The sequence below is a fragment of the Pristiophorus japonicus genome, chromosome 6, assembly GCF_044704955.1.
Source record: "Pristiophorus japonicus isolate sPriJap1 chromosome 6, sPriJap1.hap1, whole genome shotgun sequence".
Taxonomy (NCBI): domain Eukaryota; kingdom Metazoa; phylum Chordata; class Chondrichthyes; family Pristiophoridae; genus Pristiophorus; species Pristiophorus japonicus.
Genome location: NC_091982.1, coordinates 30670453 through 30689862, shown reverse-complemented (window position 1 = coordinate 30689862; position 19410 = coordinate 30670453). Strand labels below are relative to the sequence as shown.

Below are 19410 nucleotides of genomic sequence, written 5' to 3'. Positions count from 1 at the left end.
CAGGTTTTTTCAGTTCTACAAAAATCTTCACTTGCTCCATTCTAACTTAGTTTGGAGTACGTTTTCACTGTGGAAACTTTGAAATCAGGCGTCAGTGGCCGGACACGCCCCCTTTTGAAGAAAAAATTCTGTTCCAAAGTAGAACTGTTCTACCTCAGTAGAACTGCAGAAAAAAAAACGTGGAGAATTGCGATTTCTAAGATAGTCCGTTCTCCACCAGTTGCTCCTAAAAATCAGGCGCAAATCATGTGGAAACTTGGGCCCAATATTCCTCTTTTCTAAGCAACAATCAAAATCCTTTCAAAAGAATTTATGAATTCTGCTTCAACAGTTTGTGGGAAGTGAATTCCATATTCTAACCACCCTCCATGTAAAGAATTCCTTTGCCACCTTCCCTTTAGGCAGAATATTATCCGAATGGTGACAGATTAGGAAAAGGGGAGGTGCAACGAGACCTGGGTGTCATGGTACATCAGTCATTGAAAGTTGGCATGCAGGTACAGTAGGTGGTGAAGGCGGCAAATGGCATGTTGGCCTTCATAGCGAGAGGATTTGAGTATAGGGGCAGGGAGATCTTACTGCAGTTGTACAGGGTCTTGGTGAGGCCACACCTTGAATATTGTGTATCGTTTTGGTCTCCTGATCTGAGGAAGGACATTCTTGCTATTGAGGGAGTGCAGCGAAGGTTCACCAGACTGATTCCCGGGATGGCAGGACTGACATATGAAAAAAGACTGGATCGACTAGGCTTATATTCACAGGAATTTAGAAGAATGAGAGGGGATCACATAGAAACATATAAAATTCTGATGGATTGGACAGTTTAGATGCAGGAAGAATGAGCCTGATGTTGGGGAAGTCCAGAATCAGGGGTCACAGTCTAAGGATAAGGGGTAAGCCATTTAGGACCGAGATAAGGAGAAACTTCTTCACTCAGAGAATTGTGAACCTGTGGAATTCTTGACCACAGAAAGTTGTTGAGGCCAATTCGTTGGATATATTCAAAAGGGAGTTAGATGTGGCCCTTACGGCTAAATAATGGGTGTTATAATGGGTGACTTTAATATGCACATAGATTGGGCTAGCCAAACTGGAAGCAATACGGTGGAGGAGGATTTCCTGGAATGCATAAGGGATGGTTTTCTAGACCAATATGTCGAGGAACCAACTAGGGGGGAGGCCATCTTAGACTGGGTGTTGTGTAATGAGAGAGGATTAATTAGCAATCTCATTGTGCGAGGCCCCTTGGGGAAGAGTGACCATAATATGGTGGAATTCTGCATTAGGATGGAGAATGAAACAGTTAATTCAGAGACCATGGTCCAGAACTTAAAGAAGGGTAACTTTGAAGGTATGAGGCATGAATTGGCTAAGATAGATTGGCTAATGATACTTAAGGGGTTGACTGTGGATGGGCAATGGCAGACATTTAGAGAACGCATGGATGAATTACAACAATTGTACATTCCTGTCTGGCGTAAAAATAAAAAAGGGAAGGTGGCTCAACCGTGGCTATCTAGGGAAATCAGGGATAGTATTAAAGCCAAGGAAGTGGCATACAAATTGGCCAGAAATAGCAGCGAACCTGAGGACTGGGAGAAATTTAGAACTCAGCAGAGGAGGACAAAGGGTTTGATTAGGGCAGGGAAAATGGAGTACGAGAAGAAGCTTGCAGGGAACATTAAGGCGGATTGCAAAAGTTTCTATAGGTATGTAAAGAGAAAGAGGTTAGTAAAAACAAACGTAGGTCCCCTGCAGTCAGAATCAGGGGAAGTCATAACGGGGAACAAAGAAATGGCAGACCAATTGAACAAGTACTTTGGTTCAGTATTCACTAAGGAGGACACAAACAACCTTCCGGATATAAAAGTGGTCAGAGGGTCTATTAAAGAGGAGGAACTGAGGGAAATCTTTATTAGTCGGGAAATTGTGTTGGGGAAATTGATGGGATTGAAGGCCGATAAATCCCCAGGGCCTGATGGACTGCATCCCAGAGTACTTAAGGAGGTGGCCTTGGAAATAGCGGATGCATTGACAGTCATTTTCCAACATTCCATTGACTCTGGATCAGTTCCTATCGAGTGGAGGGTAGCCAATGTAACCCCACTTTTTAAAAAAGGAGGGAGAGAGAAAGCAGGGAATTATAGACCGGTCAGCCTGACCTCAGTAGTGGGTAAAATGATGGAATCAATTATTAAGGATGTCATAGCAGCGCATTTGGAAAATGGTGACATGATAGGTCCAAGTCAGCATGGATTTGTAAAAGGGAGATCATGCTTGACAAATCTTCTGGAATTTTTTGAGGATGTTTCCAATAAAGTGGACAAAGGAGTACCAGTTGATGTGGTATATTTGGACTTTCAGAAGGCTTTCGACAAGGTCCCACACAGGAGATTAATGTGCAAAGTTAAAGCACATGGGATTGGGGGTAGTGTGCTGACGTGGATTGAGAACTGGTTGTCAGACAGGAAGCAAAGAGTAGGAGTAAATGGGTACTTTTCGGAATGGCAGGCAGTGACTAGTGGGGTACCGCAGGGTTCTGTGCTGGGGCCCCAGCTGTTTACATTATACATTAATGATTTAGACGAAGGGATTAAATGTAGTATCTCCAAATTTGCGGATGACACTAAGTTGGGTGGCAGTGTGAGCTGCGAGGAGGATGCTATGAGGCTACAGAGTGACTTGGATAGGTTAGGTGAGTGGGCAAATGCGTGGCAGATGAAGTATAATGTGGATAAATGTGAGGTTATCCACTTTGGTGGTAAAAACAGAGAGACAGACTATTATCTGAATGGTGACAGATTAGGAAAAGGGAAGGTGCAACGAGACCTGGGTGTCATGGTACATCAGTCATTGAAGGTTGGCATGCAGGTACAGCAGGCGGTTAAGAAAGCAAATGGCATGTTGGCCTTCATAGCGAGGGGATTTGAGTACAGGGGCAGGGAGGTGTTGCTACAGTTGTACAGGGCCTTGGTGAGGCCACACCTGGAGTATTGTGTACAGTTTTGGTCTCCTAACTTGAGGAAGGACATACTTGCTGTTGAGGGAGTGCAGCGAAGATTCACCAGACTGATTCCCGGGATGGTGGGACTGACCTATCAAGAAAGACTGAATCAACTGGGCTTGTATTCACTGGAGTTCAGAAGAGTGAGAGGGGACCTCATAGAAACGTTTAAAATTCTGACGGCTTTGGACAGGTTGGATGCAGGAAGAATGTTCCCAATGTTGGGGAAGTCCAGAACCAGGGGTCACAGTCTAAGGATAAGGGGTAAGCCATTTAGGACCGAGATAAGGAGAAACTTCTTCACCCAGAGAGTGGTGAACCTGTGGAATTCTCTACCACAGGAAGTAGTTGAGGCCAATTCACTAAATATATTCAAAAGGGAGTTAGATGAAGTCCTTAGTACTCGGGGGATCAAGGGGTATGGCGTGAAAGCAGGAAGTGGGTACTGAAGTTTCATGTTCAGCCATGAACTCGTTGAATGACGGTGCAGGCTAGAAGGGCTGAATGGCCTGCTCCTGCACCTATTTTCTATGTTTCTATGTTTCTAAAGGGATCAAGGGGTATGGAGAGAAAGCAGGGATGGGGTACTAAAGTTGCAAAAATGATCAGCCATGATCATATTGAATGGTGGTGCAGGCTCGAAGGGCCAAATGGCCTACTCCTGAACATATTTTCTATGTTTCTATGTTTATTTATTTTCATGATTATCTTAACCTTGTGACCTCTTGTTTATGCTGCATCTTTCACATTGCTTTTATATCCTCCTTAGAATTGGATGCCCAGAATACCACACAATACTCAGGTCTTTTACAAACTTTTCATACCTCATTGGTTTTCTACCCTATGGGGGCAATTTTCAACTGCTACCTCTCTGTTCATACTGGAAATGAGGGCAGTTGAAAATTGGGGAAAAATATCCCCCTCCAACCCTCATGATTGCCTGTGGCTTGCCCAACTACATTTTGAAGTCGGTCTTGAAATGGTCAGCTAGTGCTTCTGCCCGAAACAAGCAGGAGTCTTATTAAATATTTAAATCAAGGTCCCATGCCAGTTGTAGGACTCTGCTGCTGCAATTTTCCAGTACCAATGGGCAGAGGGTATTCAATGCATGCTCCCCCCATTTGTACCTGGTTTTGATTGGCCCAACAACTCTTAAAAGGGGCCATTGGAAGCCACCTAGCTCGAAAAGCTATGTTGCAATGATTTTTGTGGGGCCAGTTGTGCATGAATTCTCCTCGTGGCCCCACAAAAACCTTAAGTTTCACTGCCAGCCATTCAGTGACACTACCCTGGATTGTCCCCACTCGCCAGGGCCTGACTTCTGGCTTAGATCCATGGAGGAGCCATCAAATTCCCTGCATACCCTAGCCAGTGGTGAGCTGCCCATGTATGCTTGGTGAGCATTGGCAGCTGGTCCAAAATATTTAGATAGGGCTATGAACACGAACATGTTTTTGATCTCTTCTGGAATCATGGGGCAATGTGCACTCTAGTTGAAAATTGTCCCCATACCTCTAACACCAAACAAATGAATCTGTTTGGCTTTTTATGATGTTATCTAGTTGCATTGCAACTTTCTTAACCTTTGTATCTGCTGCCCAATGTCTTCTTACACTTCTCCATTTAAAATGCCATTTAAGGTATATTTCTTTCCATATTTTTGCTTACAAATTGGATCCACATTTTGTTAGACAAATGTGTTGCCCATACCATTTCTCAGCCTCTCAACAGAAAGAAAGGGTCACATCAGGAAAAGAGAAAATGAAGACAAAATTGTTACACTTAATGTAGTCTCCCTTAAATGGAAATAATTGCAATGCTTTTTGTAGGATCAGTAATACTAGCTCAGAATAATTAGAGGCTTGGGTGCTGGAAATATGGTTTAACATCTCCGCAGTCATTTTTGACTGAGCAGAACTTTTCCTGAACTAACAAATTTATATTTCATTTATCACCGGTATTACCTGAACTTTTATGCGGGGAACTTAATCTTGAAAAATAGATGTAGCATGATAGGATTACATAGGATATACGGCACGGAAACAGGCCATTCTGCCCAACCAATCCATGCCAGCATTTATGCTCCATTTGAGCCTCCTTCCGTCTTTCCTCATCTAACGCGATTGACATAATCCTCTATTCTCTTCTTCCTCATATGCTTATTTAGCCGCCCCTTAAATACATCTATACAATTTGCCTCAGCTGTCCCTGTGGTAGTGAGTTCCACATTCTCACCACTCTCTGGGTAAAGAGGTTTCTTCTGAATTCCCTATTTGATTTGTTGGTGACTATCTTATATTGATAGCCTCTGGTTATGATCTTCCCCACAAGTGGAAACACTCTTTCTGTATCCACTCTATTAAAACCTTTCATAATTTTAAAGATCTCTCTTAGGTCACTATTCAGCCTTCTTTTATCAAACGAAAAGAGACCCAGCCTGTTCATCCTTTCCTGATAAGTATAGCTTCACACTTCTGATATCATCCTTGCAAATCTTCTCTGCACCCTCTCCAGTGCCTCTATATCGTTTATATAATATGGTGACCAGAATTGTACACAGTGCTCCAAGTATGGTCTAACCAAGGTTCGGTACAAGTTTAGCATTACTTCACTACTTTTCAATTCTATCCCTCTAGAAATAAACCCTAGTGCTTGGTTTGCTTTCTTTCATGGCCTTGACAACCTGTGTTGCTACTTTTAGTGACTTGTTTATTTGTACACTGAGACACCTTTGATCAACCATCCCAGACTCTCACCCTCTAAGTAATAAGTGCCTTCCTTATTCTTCCTACCAAAATGTAATACATCACATTTATCTGTGTTGAAATTCAATTTGCCAATTATATGCCCATTCTGCAAGTTTATTAATGTCCTCCTTTAATTTGTTGCAGTCCTCCTCATTATTGACTATTCCCCCCAATTTGGTGTCATCTGCAAATGTAGAAATTGTGTTTTTGATTCCAAAGTCTAAATCGTTAATATAAATTGTGAACAACAGTGGTTCCAGCACTGATCTTTGTGGAACACCACAACCCATATTCTGCCACTGTGAATAGTTACCCTTTACCCCTACTCTCTGCTTTCTGTCTTGAAGCCAGCTAGCTATCCAATCTGCTACCTGTCCCCAACTCTGCATTCTCTGACCTTATTCATTAGTCTATTATGTGGTATCTTATCGAAGGCTTTTGAAAATCTAGATAAATTACATCTACTGCAATACCCTTGTCTACTCTCTCTGTTGCCTCTTCAAAAAATTCAATGAGGTTGGTCAAGCAAGATATACCCTTTTGAAATCCATGATGACTATTCATTATTATATTTTTGGCTTCTGGATGTTGTTCTATTTTCTCCTTTAGTAGGTATTCCATTATTTTTCCTACCACTGATGTTATCGTACTATTTGAATAAGAGCCGTGACTCAATTGGCAGCACCCTTATCTCTGAGTCAGAAGGCTGTGGGTTTAAGACCCACTTCAGAGACTTGAGTAGAAAACTCTAGGCTGACACTCCAGCGCAGTACTGAGGGAATGCTGCACTGTTGGAAGTGCTGTCTTTCAGATGAGGCATTAAACCGAGGTCCCATCTGCTCTTTCAGGTGGATGCAAAAGATCCCATTACACTATTTCGAAGAAGTGCAGGGGTGATATCCCTGGTGTCCTGGCCAATATTTATCCCTCAATCAACATCACTAAAAACAGATTATCTGGTCATTATCAAGTTGCTGTTTGTGGGAGCTGGCTGTGCGCAAATTGGCTGCCGCATTTCCTACATTTACCAGTAACTACACTTCAAAAGTACTTAATTGGCTGTAAAGTGTTGAGGACATCCTGAGATCATGAAAGGTGCTAGCATCCTCTCTGCATTCACCTTGTCAAGCCCCCTCATAATCTTATACGTTTTGATAAGGTCACCTCTCATTCTTCTGAACTCCAATAGCAGAGGCCCAATCTACTCAACCTGTCCTCATAAGTCAACCTTCTCATCCACGGAATCAACCTAGTGAACCTTCTCTGAACTGCCTCCAGAGCAAGTATATCCTTTTGTAAATATGGAAACCAGAACTGCATGCAGTATTCCAGGTGTGGCCTCACCAATATCTTGTATAGCTGTAGCAAGACATCCATGCTTTTATACTCCATCCCCTTTGCAATAAAGGCCAAGATACCATTGGCCTTCCTGATCACTTGCTGTACCTGCATACTATCCTTTTATGTTTCATGCACAAGTACCCCCAGGTCTCGCTGTACTTTGCAATCTTTCTCCATTTAAATAATCACTTGCTCTTTGATTTTTTTCTGCCAAAGTGTAAGTTCAACATTATACTCCATCTGCCAAATTTTTGCCCACTCACTTAGCCTGTCTATATCCTTTTGCAGATTTTTTGTGTCCTCCTCACATGTTGCTTTTCCTCCCATCTTTGTATCGTCAGCAAACTTGGCTATGTTACACTCAGTCCCTTTTTCCAAGTCGTTAATATAGATTGAAAGACTGGATCGACTAGGCTTATATTCAATAGAAATTAGAAGAATGAGAGGGGATCTTATAGATACATATAAAATTCTGACGGGATTGGACAGGTTAGATGCAGGAAGAATGTTCCCGATGTCTAGAACCAGGAGTCACAGTCTAAGGATAAGGGGTAAGCCATTTAGTACCAAAATGAGGAGAAACTTCTTCACTCAGAGAGTTGTGAGCATGTGGAATTCTCTACCACAGAAAGTTGTTGAGGCCAGTTCGTTAGATGTATTCAAAAGGGAGTTAGATGTGGCCCTTACGGCTAAAGGGATCAAGAGGTATGGAGAGAAAGCAGGAATGGGGTACGAAGTGCATGATCAGCTATGATTATATTGAATGGTGGTGCAGACTCGAAGTGCTGAATGGCCTACTCCTGCACCTATTTTCTATGTTTCTATGTAAATAGTTGGGTTCTCAGCACTGATCCTTGCGGCACCCCGCTAGTTACTGGTTGCCAACCAGAGAATGAACCATTTATCCCGACTCTCTGTTTTCTGTTAGTTAGCCAATCCTCTATCCATGCCAATATATTACCCCCAACCCCGTGAATGTTTATCTTGTGCCTTTTATGTGGCACCTTATCAAATGCCTTCTGGAAGTCCAAATACACCACATCCACTGGTTCACCTTTATCTATTCGTTACATCCTCAAGAAAAATCCAGAAAATTTGTCAAACATGACTTGCCTTTCATAAATCCATGCTGACTCTGCCTGACTGAGTTTTGCTTTTCCAAATGTCCTTCTACTGCTTCTTTAATAATGGACTCCAACATTTTCCCAATCACACATATTAGGCTAACTGGTCTATAGTTTCCTGCTTTTTGTCTGCCTCCTTTTTTAAATAGGGGCATTACATTTGCAGTTTTCCAATCTGCTGGGACTTCCCCAGAATCCAGGGAATTTTTGGTAAATTACAACCAATGCATCCATTATCCCTGCCACTACTTCTCTTAAGACCCTAGGATACAAGCCATCAGGTCCAGCGGATTTATCTGCCTTCGTCCCATTATCTTACTGAGTACCACCTCCTTAGTGATTGTGATTGTGTTAAGTTTCTCCCCTCCTATAGCCGCTTGACTATCCACTGTTGGGATATTGTTAGTGTCCTCTACAGTAAAGATTGATACAAAATATTTGTTCAGAGTTTCTGCCATCTCCATGTTCCCCATTACTAGTTCCCTGGTCTTGTCCCCTAAGGGACCAACATTTACTTTAGCCACTCTTTTCTTTTTAATATACCTATAAAAACTCTTGCTATCTGTTTTTATATTTTGTGCTAGTTTACTTTCATAGTCTATCTTCCCTTTTGTCATGTATCCAGACATGTTTACTGCTTGTACTATTACAAATGATGTGCCACCAGAGGGCACTGCAGTGGGAGATTTATAGGTTATCTGTACAGGTGTGCCAGGCCTAGTATAAAAGGCAGGCTTTTTGGAGTTATATTAAATGGACTAAGATCACTACAGTTCAAGTGCAATGGATTGACTTGTGGAATCATTATCAAAGCATCTAAAGACATAACACCTTTCTTAATCATTTTTTTTAGTCGTTCTTTGTAGGCTTTTAAAAGCTTCCCAGTCTTCTGTTCTCCCAGTAGTTTTGGCCACTTTATATGCCCTTGTTTTTAATTGGATACCATCCTTTATTTATTTAGTTAGCCACGGATGGCTATTTTTTCTCTTACACCCTTTCCTCCTCACTGGAATATATTTTTCTTGAGCCTTAAATGTACACCACTGTTCATCAACCGACCTACACTTTATTCTATTTTCCCAGTCCACTTTACCCAACTCTGCCCTCAGACCTTCATAGTCTCCTGTATTTAAGTTAAGTACACTGGTTAGAGATCCAACTTTCTCACCATCCATCTGAAGTTGAAATTCAATCATGCTATGATCACTCTTTCCGAGGGGATTCTTTACTAGATTGTTTATTAATCCTGTCTCATTGCACAGGACCAGATCTAAGATAACCTGCCCCCTGGTTGGTTCAGTTACATACTGCTCAAGGAATCCATCCCTTATGCACTCTATGAACTCTTCCTCAAGGCTAACCTGACCAATTTGATTTGTCCAATCGATATGGAGGTTAAAATTACCCATGATTATTGCTGTTCCCTTTTTACAAGCTTCCACTATTTCCTGGTTTATGCTTCAACCAACAGAGTTGCTACTGTTAGGGGGCCTATAGACTACGCCCACCAGTGACTTTTTCCCCTTATTGTTCCTTATCTCCACCCAAACTGTTTCAACACCCTTATCATTTGAGCCAATATTGTTTCATACTATTGCAGTAATTTATAAATAGCGCTACCCCACCTCCTTTTCCTTTCTGTCTGTCCTTCCAGATTGTCAACTACCCCTGAATATTTAATTCCCAGTCCTGGTTACCTTGCATGTAACAGGGCACGTCATGAGATGCCCCGCTCCAGCAAAATCTGGGTCATTTTATAAATACAGCTATACTATTATAATTTAATTATTTAACCATCAATTATAATCAGTGGGCTGGGTAAAGTTCCAAAAGACCAGGAAGAACAGGATGCGTAAATAAATCAAAGACAGAAACAATGAGCGATTGGAGATGGAGGGATTAACACAGACTGTTAGATGCAGACTCTTGCTTTGTTTTTCAACTCATCAAAGTATGGAAAGTAATTGCCCCGGGTAGGCTGACAAGTGGAATTTTTCAGCCTAAGACTCACCAAGCAATTTGATATTATACCCATTTTAACTAATAGCAGCTCTGCTACATGGAGACTGTCCTTCCAGCGAGGTTTGTGCTGTGTGAAGTGAGCTGCATGCCTTGGAGAGTAATGAGATATAAAATGAAATATGGGGGCAGTCATTTTAAAAAAAAATCAATAAAAATATTTCCACATTGAAGTGAACTCCCTGAGCTAAGTTGGACATCTCATTCCATTCCATTAGTGCTCTCAATCTATAATAACCTGCCTGGTTTTAAGATCTACTTATTTTAAATGCATACAGAACTTTAGGATGCAGTATGCAAGAGTTGTAAGTTTTTCTTTTATGCTCGAAACACATTTCACAGATTATTCACTCTCAGACTGTAATGTATACTTGGAGAAAAGTGTAAGCGAAACAGGTCAAAAAGACAGTTTTGAAGAATAAGTATGACTTGAAAAGGGATTTTTCAGAAAATAACAAGTTATAAAACATTGAGCAATGAAAAACATTTATAGATACAATGGGGGAAAAATTGGGAGCGTTTGGACCTTCCGTTAACGCCCCGGGGGAGCGATAATGACTTTTCACCCAGGTGTGGCGCTGCTACCGACTCCCGTGAAATTCCATGGGCGTTTTGCAACGGCGGCGGTAACCGGTAGCGCATACTTCTGCCGGTAACGCCCCGCACCACTGTGCTGCCGATAATGACGACAGCAACGTCCTTTTTACCTCAGAGCGAAAATTTGGTAATGCTGCCGCGGGCAACGCTGGGCTGCGGGCCGCTCGCGGGGTGAAAATTATAGAGAACATGAGAACATAAGAAATAGGAGCAGAAGTAGGCCATTTGGCTCCTCGAGCCTGCTCCGCCATTCAATAAGATCATGGCTGATCTGATCATGGACTTAGCTCCACTTCCCTGCCCGCTCCCCATAACCCTTTACTCCCTTATCGCTCAAAATTCTGTCTATCACGATCTTAAATATATTCAATGACCCAGCCTTCACAGCTCTCTGGGGCAGAGAATTCCATAGATTCACGACCCTCAGAGAAGAAATTCCCCTTCTTTTCCATTTTAAATGGGCGACCCCTTATTCTGAAACTATGCCCCTTAGTTCTAGATTTCCCCATGAGGGGAAACATCCTCTCTGCATCTACCCTGTCAAGCCGCTGCAGAATCTTATACATTTCAATAAGATCACCTCTCATTCTTCTAAACTCCAATGAGTATGGGCCCACCGTGTAGCACTGCAAACTTCGCATGGCATTGCACCCTGCTCCCGCCTCCGAGAGGAAGTGGAGCAAGATATTTTGTGCTCCACTTCCTCTCAGGAGCGGTAAGCCCAATATCGGTCGTGGAGTGATATTTTCACGCCGGCGGCTGTCACGAGGCAGTACCGAATAATGCCCCCAATGCTTTGACAACAGAAAGAGCACAAGGTTATTCTAAATTCCTTTTTAAATTTTCCAAAACAGATTACAGTATACAGAAGAACATTATAATATATTAAAAATAATATTCTGTTTTTGCATAAAATACCTTTGTTTTGTCACATGACAATACCAGTTTAATTTTCCATATAAACATTTTTGGTTAAGTTTCCTCTGTGCACTATGTGTAGCAAAATTGTAAATGCAGATTTTGTAAACAGGGTTATGATTTTGTTATGCATAGCATCCAAAGAAAATCTTCCCCCTAGTCTATTGTCTTATCCTTCCAGAATGCTGTAAGTGGACAGCCTCAGTCCAGTTTCTAGTTAGCATGGGACCACAACACAAAACAAAGATCCCTTAATTACATAGCATAATCTAGGAAACAGTATCTGTCTACTGGGCTGGATGAGGAGTCTCAGTTTTAACACATTGTGCATTTAAGGTTATGTGACAGGCATTTAACACCACAATTTCCAATCACAGTGCTATCTAACGGCGTAACAGGTACTGCAGATAAATGTTGACCCTTTTATAACGCATATCTCACTGAGCTAATATGATATGGGACTTTTCAATGCATCCTGAAATGGAAAGGAGCAACCTGCTCAGCAATGTTAACACATAAAATAGATTTTGTATGTGTGCATTTGCGTTCTGCCAAGTGATGCTCACTACTGATCTAATTGGAGTGATGAGTATAATGCAAAATGTAGGCTCTTCAGATGGGTAATGCTTAGAAATGCAGAACTTTACAGCACAGCTGTGCTAGCTCACTGAAAGAACTATCCACTTAGACCCATTCACCTGCCCTTTCCCTGCACCCTTTAATTGTTTTCCTTTCTCATTCTGTGTTGCATCAACTCCCTATGTAAATTAATTTTCCTGACTATTCCCTTCATTCTTTTAGTGATGATCTTAAATGCACACCCTCTAGTTACGTTACTGGCTTGCCAACCAGTAGAAAGAGATTCCTTATTTAGCTCATCAAAATCCTTCATATTTTTAATACAATCAGATACCCTCTTAACCTTCTCTGTTCTAATGAAAGGAACTTAATTTTTCCAATCACTCCTTATATCTAAATCCTCTCATCCTTGGTATCATCTTAGTGAATTTATTTCGCATCTTTTCCATGGCCTTGACATTCTTCCAAAGGCAAGGAGCCCAAAACTGGATACAATATTGTACTTTCAGCTTATCTAATGATTTGTATAGGTAGAGCAATATTCTTTGCTTCTGCCCCTATTTTAAAACCTAGGATCCTATCTGCGTTTTTGCTTCTTTATCAACTTCTCCTCCTATTTCATAAAAGGACATCTCTCAGATTTGCCAGGCCAAAGAAAAAGTGCCTCCAAGGGAACTTTGTTCCAATTGAAGTCATAAACCGTAATGTAATCAATCCCCTCTAATATTGCTCACCTTACGTCTGGCATGATCTATGGCTGTTTCTGGTGCCTCAGTGTAATTCAGTCAACACTCAGCTGACAAAAGCTCTGCTGAAGTCTTTTCAGGGCATTTAGGGCAGATTTCCAGGGGTAGCCCAGGAACTCCCTTGACCGACATCATTGATGGAGAGTGGGGCCGGCAGAAGATGCACTCATTTCCCCCCCTTCCCCATCCCCATCAGAAAATGTCTGGAGCTAAAAAATGAGACAGAATTCAGACTTAACACAATTCCACTCCATTTTCCAGTGTTTCCCCAGAGATCCACCCAGTTACATCTTTGGTATTTTGGGCCCAATGGGAAATTCTCTTTGGAAAATTTTCAAATAATTCTGCTATTCCTGTAGGATGATTTAGTGTAAATAATATAAAATACTATGGAAAGTATTCAAGAGTACAGCACATTCTATGGGTTTGGATGATATCCATAAGCTATTGGACCTCATTATCGTACCTCTCAGTTTTCCTTTGAATCATTGACATGCTGACCTCAAAGCAGCTTAACTAATTTTGCACAATTCCTATTTGAAGTATATTTTTCCATTGACTGAAATGCCTGCTTCAAGTGTATAATTGATCATGTATTGTAATCAACTACATTCTAGAAGTATATTTTAGATTTCACTCAGTGTGACTAACTTTAAAAACACAATGACATACATAGTACCTGATAGAGTTATATTTGTTTTTATTTCGGAAACAGCATAAAAACAATCACAGATAAATAACAAATAAAGTAGTCAGCTCTGTCGTTTTTAACATAAAACTAAAATAAGTGAACTGGAAATGCTCTGAGGTTCAAATTAACAATCAGCGCAATACAGATAAATATTTGCCCTGTCAGTTTGAAAAGATACTGCAGGTTTAAATCAAGCCAGGTTACACATGCGTAGATAGTTAATCATCCTGTTTTCAGAGTATCTCATCTCTCCCATCCTGCTCCCTGTTATGTTAAGGTCTTCCCACCCTGTCCCAGTCCTATATACTGTTTATTTAACCCTATTCCTTTCCCTGGTCTTATTTTTAAAGTTAGGTTCAAATTGTAGTTTGGGTTGTTAAAAAGGTTAACTAAATGTCATAGACCAGCCTCAAAAACATTGAATTGACATTCCTTTAACTCTTGTATGCTGCTTTTTTTCATTCTGAGAGATGTCTTTGTGTGAAATATTACTTACCTGACAGGATCTCCCTGAACAAATGCACTCTTCGATCTATTTTGATCAGCAGTGAGCATTGCTTGGCGTAAAACAAATACTTTGTCTTGCAAGCGATGAAAGAATGCTCAATGCTGGACAACTCATCAATTAAATAGAACAGTTGCACTGGCAGTGATTTATTCACAATATATTCAACTGCATCTGTTTAAAGGTATTATTGCCTCATAGAGGGAATAGAGGTGATTAACTAAGCTGATTTCAGGACAGCTTGATGAATATTGGCTTGTTCTTTTTGGAATATAGGAAACTTTGAAAATTTACGTTTAGAAAGCGAATTGATAAATGGATTCAAACAAATTGTTCCCTTTGACAATGGGTTTAAAAAACAGGAAGCACAGGAAAATAGTAAGGAATCAGCAGCTGGTGTATGAGGGGGGTCTGCAATAGAACAGTCATACATAGGTTTGATGAAGTGAGCTTGATGGGCCAAATGGCCTTAATCAAATAACTGGACTATGTTCTAAATTACTATTACAAAGGTAAACCAGGTGGAACAGACTTGCAGAACTAGTTGAAGTGAACACAATAAATAGACTCAAAACTAATTTGGAGCTCGATTTTCAATTGCTGCTTTCTGCTTCTCACATGTTTCAGGTAGGCCTGTAAACCAGCGAACAGCAAACCTGTCTTTTCCAATGGGAGGCTGCTTATATCTGCAAATCGGGGTCTTAGACTGACCGTAGGACCCTGATTGCAATTTTCAGCTATAAATGGACAAAGCGTATGCCACGCATGCTCCGCCCATTTGTACCAGGCACTGATTGAATTAGCCAGCGGTCCTTAAAAGGACTGCTGGAGGCCACCTCAAAAATTGATGAAGAATTTTTACATCTTAATTTTTGTGGGGCCAGGATGAGCAGGTTTTCCAACTCTCCCCATCCTCACTCAAACTGCCATTTGGCTCAGCGTGGGAGACGGCCTATTTTTTTTCCTACCACGAACGCCGATCTGCACGTTTGATGTCTGCAGCTCGCCTGTGGCATTTCAATGAGAGGTGAGCCTAAAAATGGTTCAGGCCTTCCAAAACTGGCTTTGAGTGGGCAGTGCGGATGCTCTGCTGACTTCATGCTCGTTTCTGGCAGAAGCCAAACATTCCTCAACATCTTTCTAGAGAAAGAGCGTCTAGAGATATAGAAAGGCTGTGAAAGGTATTTAAGGTGGGGCTGAGATCGGCCAAAAGGGGGTTAATTATGTATCCTCTTAGGTCACTTGGTAGCACTCTTCAAACCCAGAACCTTCAGATCCATAGGTAACTCACATAATTTGGACTGATATTCCTATGCCATGTTGGAGGTGCCTTCTGGATTGCCACCTTTTGCCAAAAATGGGCAGAGAATTGTGTCAGAAGTATGATTTAGGAGAATACTTTAAACTTTTCCTGGCTTTTACCCATTTGCCAGCTCTTTGTTGAGATGCTGTGATGCTCTTTATCATTTGTTTCTTTATATTCATTTTTATACCGTTTTGTATTAGTTCCTACATATATTTTGGGGTATTCCAATGGTTCATAGTTATTATGTAAGGTATTTATGTGGATTCTTTCTTTCTCAATATTTTTAGAATCAGGACTTGCTGCTTCTCTGTTGGCGGCACTGAACTCCATGTGAAGGATTTCGTGGTTTTACATATGCTGGAATAGTTCAAATTGGTCTGGTTTTGATATTTTATTGTAAAACCTGCAACAGTGGACAAAAGAAATGCTAAAATGGACAAAAACCTTGACAACTAGACATTTCCTGACTGGTATGCATTAAAAATAATTTAAAAAGTAGTCTGCTTGCAAAATAGACATCCAATCAAAGGATGGGTGGTGGCTACCTTTGAATGAACTATTAATCCACAATGCCATCTGACTGTGCCGGTGTTTCAGACGAATGCTTAAGAACTTATGGCACTACTCAAAGAAGAATATGGAAATCTGTGTCCAGTCCAACATTCCTCCCCTAATCAATAGCACCAAAAAAATGATTAACTGGTCATTGCTGTTTGTGGGATGTTGCTAGTGCAGTATGGCTGTGTTGCTTACAGGTCTCCAATGCTTCAAAACTAATTAAATTGCATGAAATATTTGGAAATTTTTGAAGTGATAAAATGCTATACAAATATATTATGAAATGTTCAATAGGAAGAATAGATGGATAAAAGACCCATCTTGTTCCTACATTGAGATGCTTGTATCATATAGTCAGCTGTAAAATGGCGACTTCTATTGGTTGAATGTGATGAATAATAGAGAACAGTATTTATATCTTCCAGACTCAACATTGAGTTCAACAGTTTCAGATCATAACCACTGCTCCCATTTTTCGGGACAGCAGGTTCTGGTAATGATTCTGCTGTTGTCATTTGCACCTCCTCTAGACTCGTCTTTTGTTTCTTTACTTATCACATTACTACCGTTTTTGCTTTGCACAATATTCCCTTTCGTCATTTAATTACTCCTGCCTTCCACCCTATCACAGACCTTTCCTTTTGTTCTTTCCTCCCCTTCCCCTTTCCCCTGCCTCTGTACTTGCTTAAAAACAATTACATCTATAACTTTAGCCAAGTCTGATGAAAGGTCATCGACTTGAAACACTAACTCTGTTTCTCTCTCCACAGATGCTGCCAGACCTGCTGAGTATTTCCAGCATCTTCTGTTTTTATTTCAGATTACCAGCACTTACAGTATATTGATTTTGTATTAATATTTATAACTAGTTGGCTTTAATTAATGTTGTCATAGTGACTGAACCCACAGTAATGTATAACCATTTGCTTTGTGCTAGTTATGATTAGAGAAGAGGGAGTAACTATGTATGATATATGGACAGTTTTCAATCAGGCTCCATGATTCGATGGACCACTTTGATAAATCTAACAACCTGGTCACCTGACCTATTAGTTGATCTATAGGGTAGAATCGCCGATAGAATCTCTTGAATGCCAATTAAAATGATGACTCGCTGTAAGGAGAGAAAGCAGGCGAGGGAGAAGAGGAAAATAGAAAGAAGTACCTTATGGCAAAAAGGTAAATGTAACCTCACCTGCATGTGATTGTGAGTGATCCATTTACTTCAATGACCAGCTGCTTGTCAGATATAGTCAGTTCTGGTGCAATCAGATTGACTTGAGGAGCTGAACCTGAACAAAGAAAAACCATAGCATGCCTTTAGTTACATACCATTCGCTGTGTGGTTCAAAAAGGCCAACTTCACTGGAGCGCTGATTAACAAGTCACGAGAAGTTACTGTAACAGCATTGACAGTGACTGATAGCATCAATTACGGAATTTTATTGGTATGATAAGTTCACTGTTTTTGTTGATACATAACATCGGTCACATAAAAAAACAATATAAAAGGTGCATAACTGATTTTTAATGGACCAAAACCTGCATAAACTTGGCAGTGCCAAAGTTCCATTAAGTGGATTAAACAACGGGAATTTTAAACTATTGTCTTGATGTCGAGAATGGAGGATCAACCTTGTAAAAGGCCTTTTCATTATTTCCGCTCCCCACTATCTCTCAGTGACGTTGTTTCCTGTCAAATATTCTTCAGTTAAACGAGTAAATTGGGCTCTGGTCTGTGGGCTGCAGGCCGCCATTGGTTGGCATACTTCAAACAGGGTTCACTGATCACTGAAAATCAGAGGGTACCTCAGCTGCTCCTTTGCCGACCAAAGCCTAGCTGATGAAATGTTCAGGTGGGCCTGTAAATGGATGAGCAGCCCGCAAACCTGAAACAGGCATAAGGCTGCTTAACCATGCAAATCGGAACCTCAAAAGCAAAATTCAGGTACAAATGGGTGGAGTGTAAGGTTCATTCTTATTTTTTTTTTGGTACATGGTCCCTTTAAGTGGCTGCGCGGCCCATTCAAATTTGCGCACATATAAAAGCCAGCAATCAGCCTGCGCAGGACCGCCAGACCACTGCGCAGCCGAGTGGCCATGCAGAACTTTGGTGGAGTTTACACTGTGCACATTTTACTCAGTATACCAGGCACTGAGTGGCCGAACCAGCGGTCCTTAAAGGAACCACGATAGGCCGCTCAAAAAAATGGGTCCGGAAATGTTAAGTTTTTATCTTTGTGGGCCCAGGAGGAGTAGGAATGCTCCTCCTGGACCCACAAAAAAACTCAAAGCCCCTTCCCCAGGATCACGTCCCCTTCCCAGGCCTGAATTGTATTTTGTTCATCTGTGGCCCTGATCAAAAAAATATTTTTTTTATCATTCTCTATGTAATTTCAGTAACTATAAAACCCAGATGAACTAAATGCTACATTCAAAAACAAGTCTTCTTAAGCTGCAAGCTATAGCAGATGCAGGCATATAAAACATGTTTTCAAGTTCTGTTGAAAAATGTTGCCCAAGGCATTTTGTTTTTCTGATTATCATGACTCAAGTTTCTCTCAATGCCTGCTAATAGATGACCTATTTAGCAAATATTTCTGCCTGGCATTACTGCCAGTTTCTACCTTTGATACATAAGTACACATTAATTTAATTAAATGTACATGGGACATCAAACATGCATTTACTGGATGTTAGCACTATCATTCTCTTTTTACAACCATAAAATAGAAATTGCTGTTGATGATATTGGCAAATGAATGCTTAACACATTTCTGTGACATTTCTGTGTCTGCTACTTCACTGATGGCCTTAATGCAATCATTTTACATGAGTTAATGTGTCCATTGAAATAGTGGATCGAGGAATGTCATAAAAAATGCTAAGTGACCGTCCGTCATTGTCACCAATACTAATGTCCAGCCTTAGATATGATCTTAAAGTGACCATCAATAAAACAGGTAATCTTGTAAACTATGAGGATGAAAAGAACTCATGATTTGGGATCTGAGATCATTTGAATAGATTCAGATCAAATTTTAGGTAGAATCTTGGCCAAGATACCTGGAGAACTCCTTGCTCTTCGAGTAGAATATTGCCAATTGACCTTCAATATCCATTTGATCCACCAGAAGAGCCAGGCAAGAATTTGGTTCAACATCCCATTTAATATATCCTATCCCATAGTGGCACCTCCCATTCTGTAACAGTACTGCAATGTAATGCCAGTTGAGATGATGTTCTTAGGTCCCGGAGTGGGATCTGAACTTCTA

At 40.8% G+C, this 19410-nt stretch overlaps 1 protein-coding gene across 1 annotated transcript in view; it reads right to left on the bottom strand.

Annotated features, from left to right (window-relative positions):
• Positions 1-19410, bottom strand: part of kdrl (kinase insert domain receptor like) — a 262118-nt gene that overhangs the window by 214581 nt on the left and 28127 nt on the right. The window contains exon 2 of the mRNA XM_070882714.1: positions 17331-17427. Within this exon, the coding sequence (XP_070738815.1) occupies positions 17331-17427 (97 nt within the window). The remainder of the gene's footprint in view (positions 1-17330; positions 17428-19410) is intronic.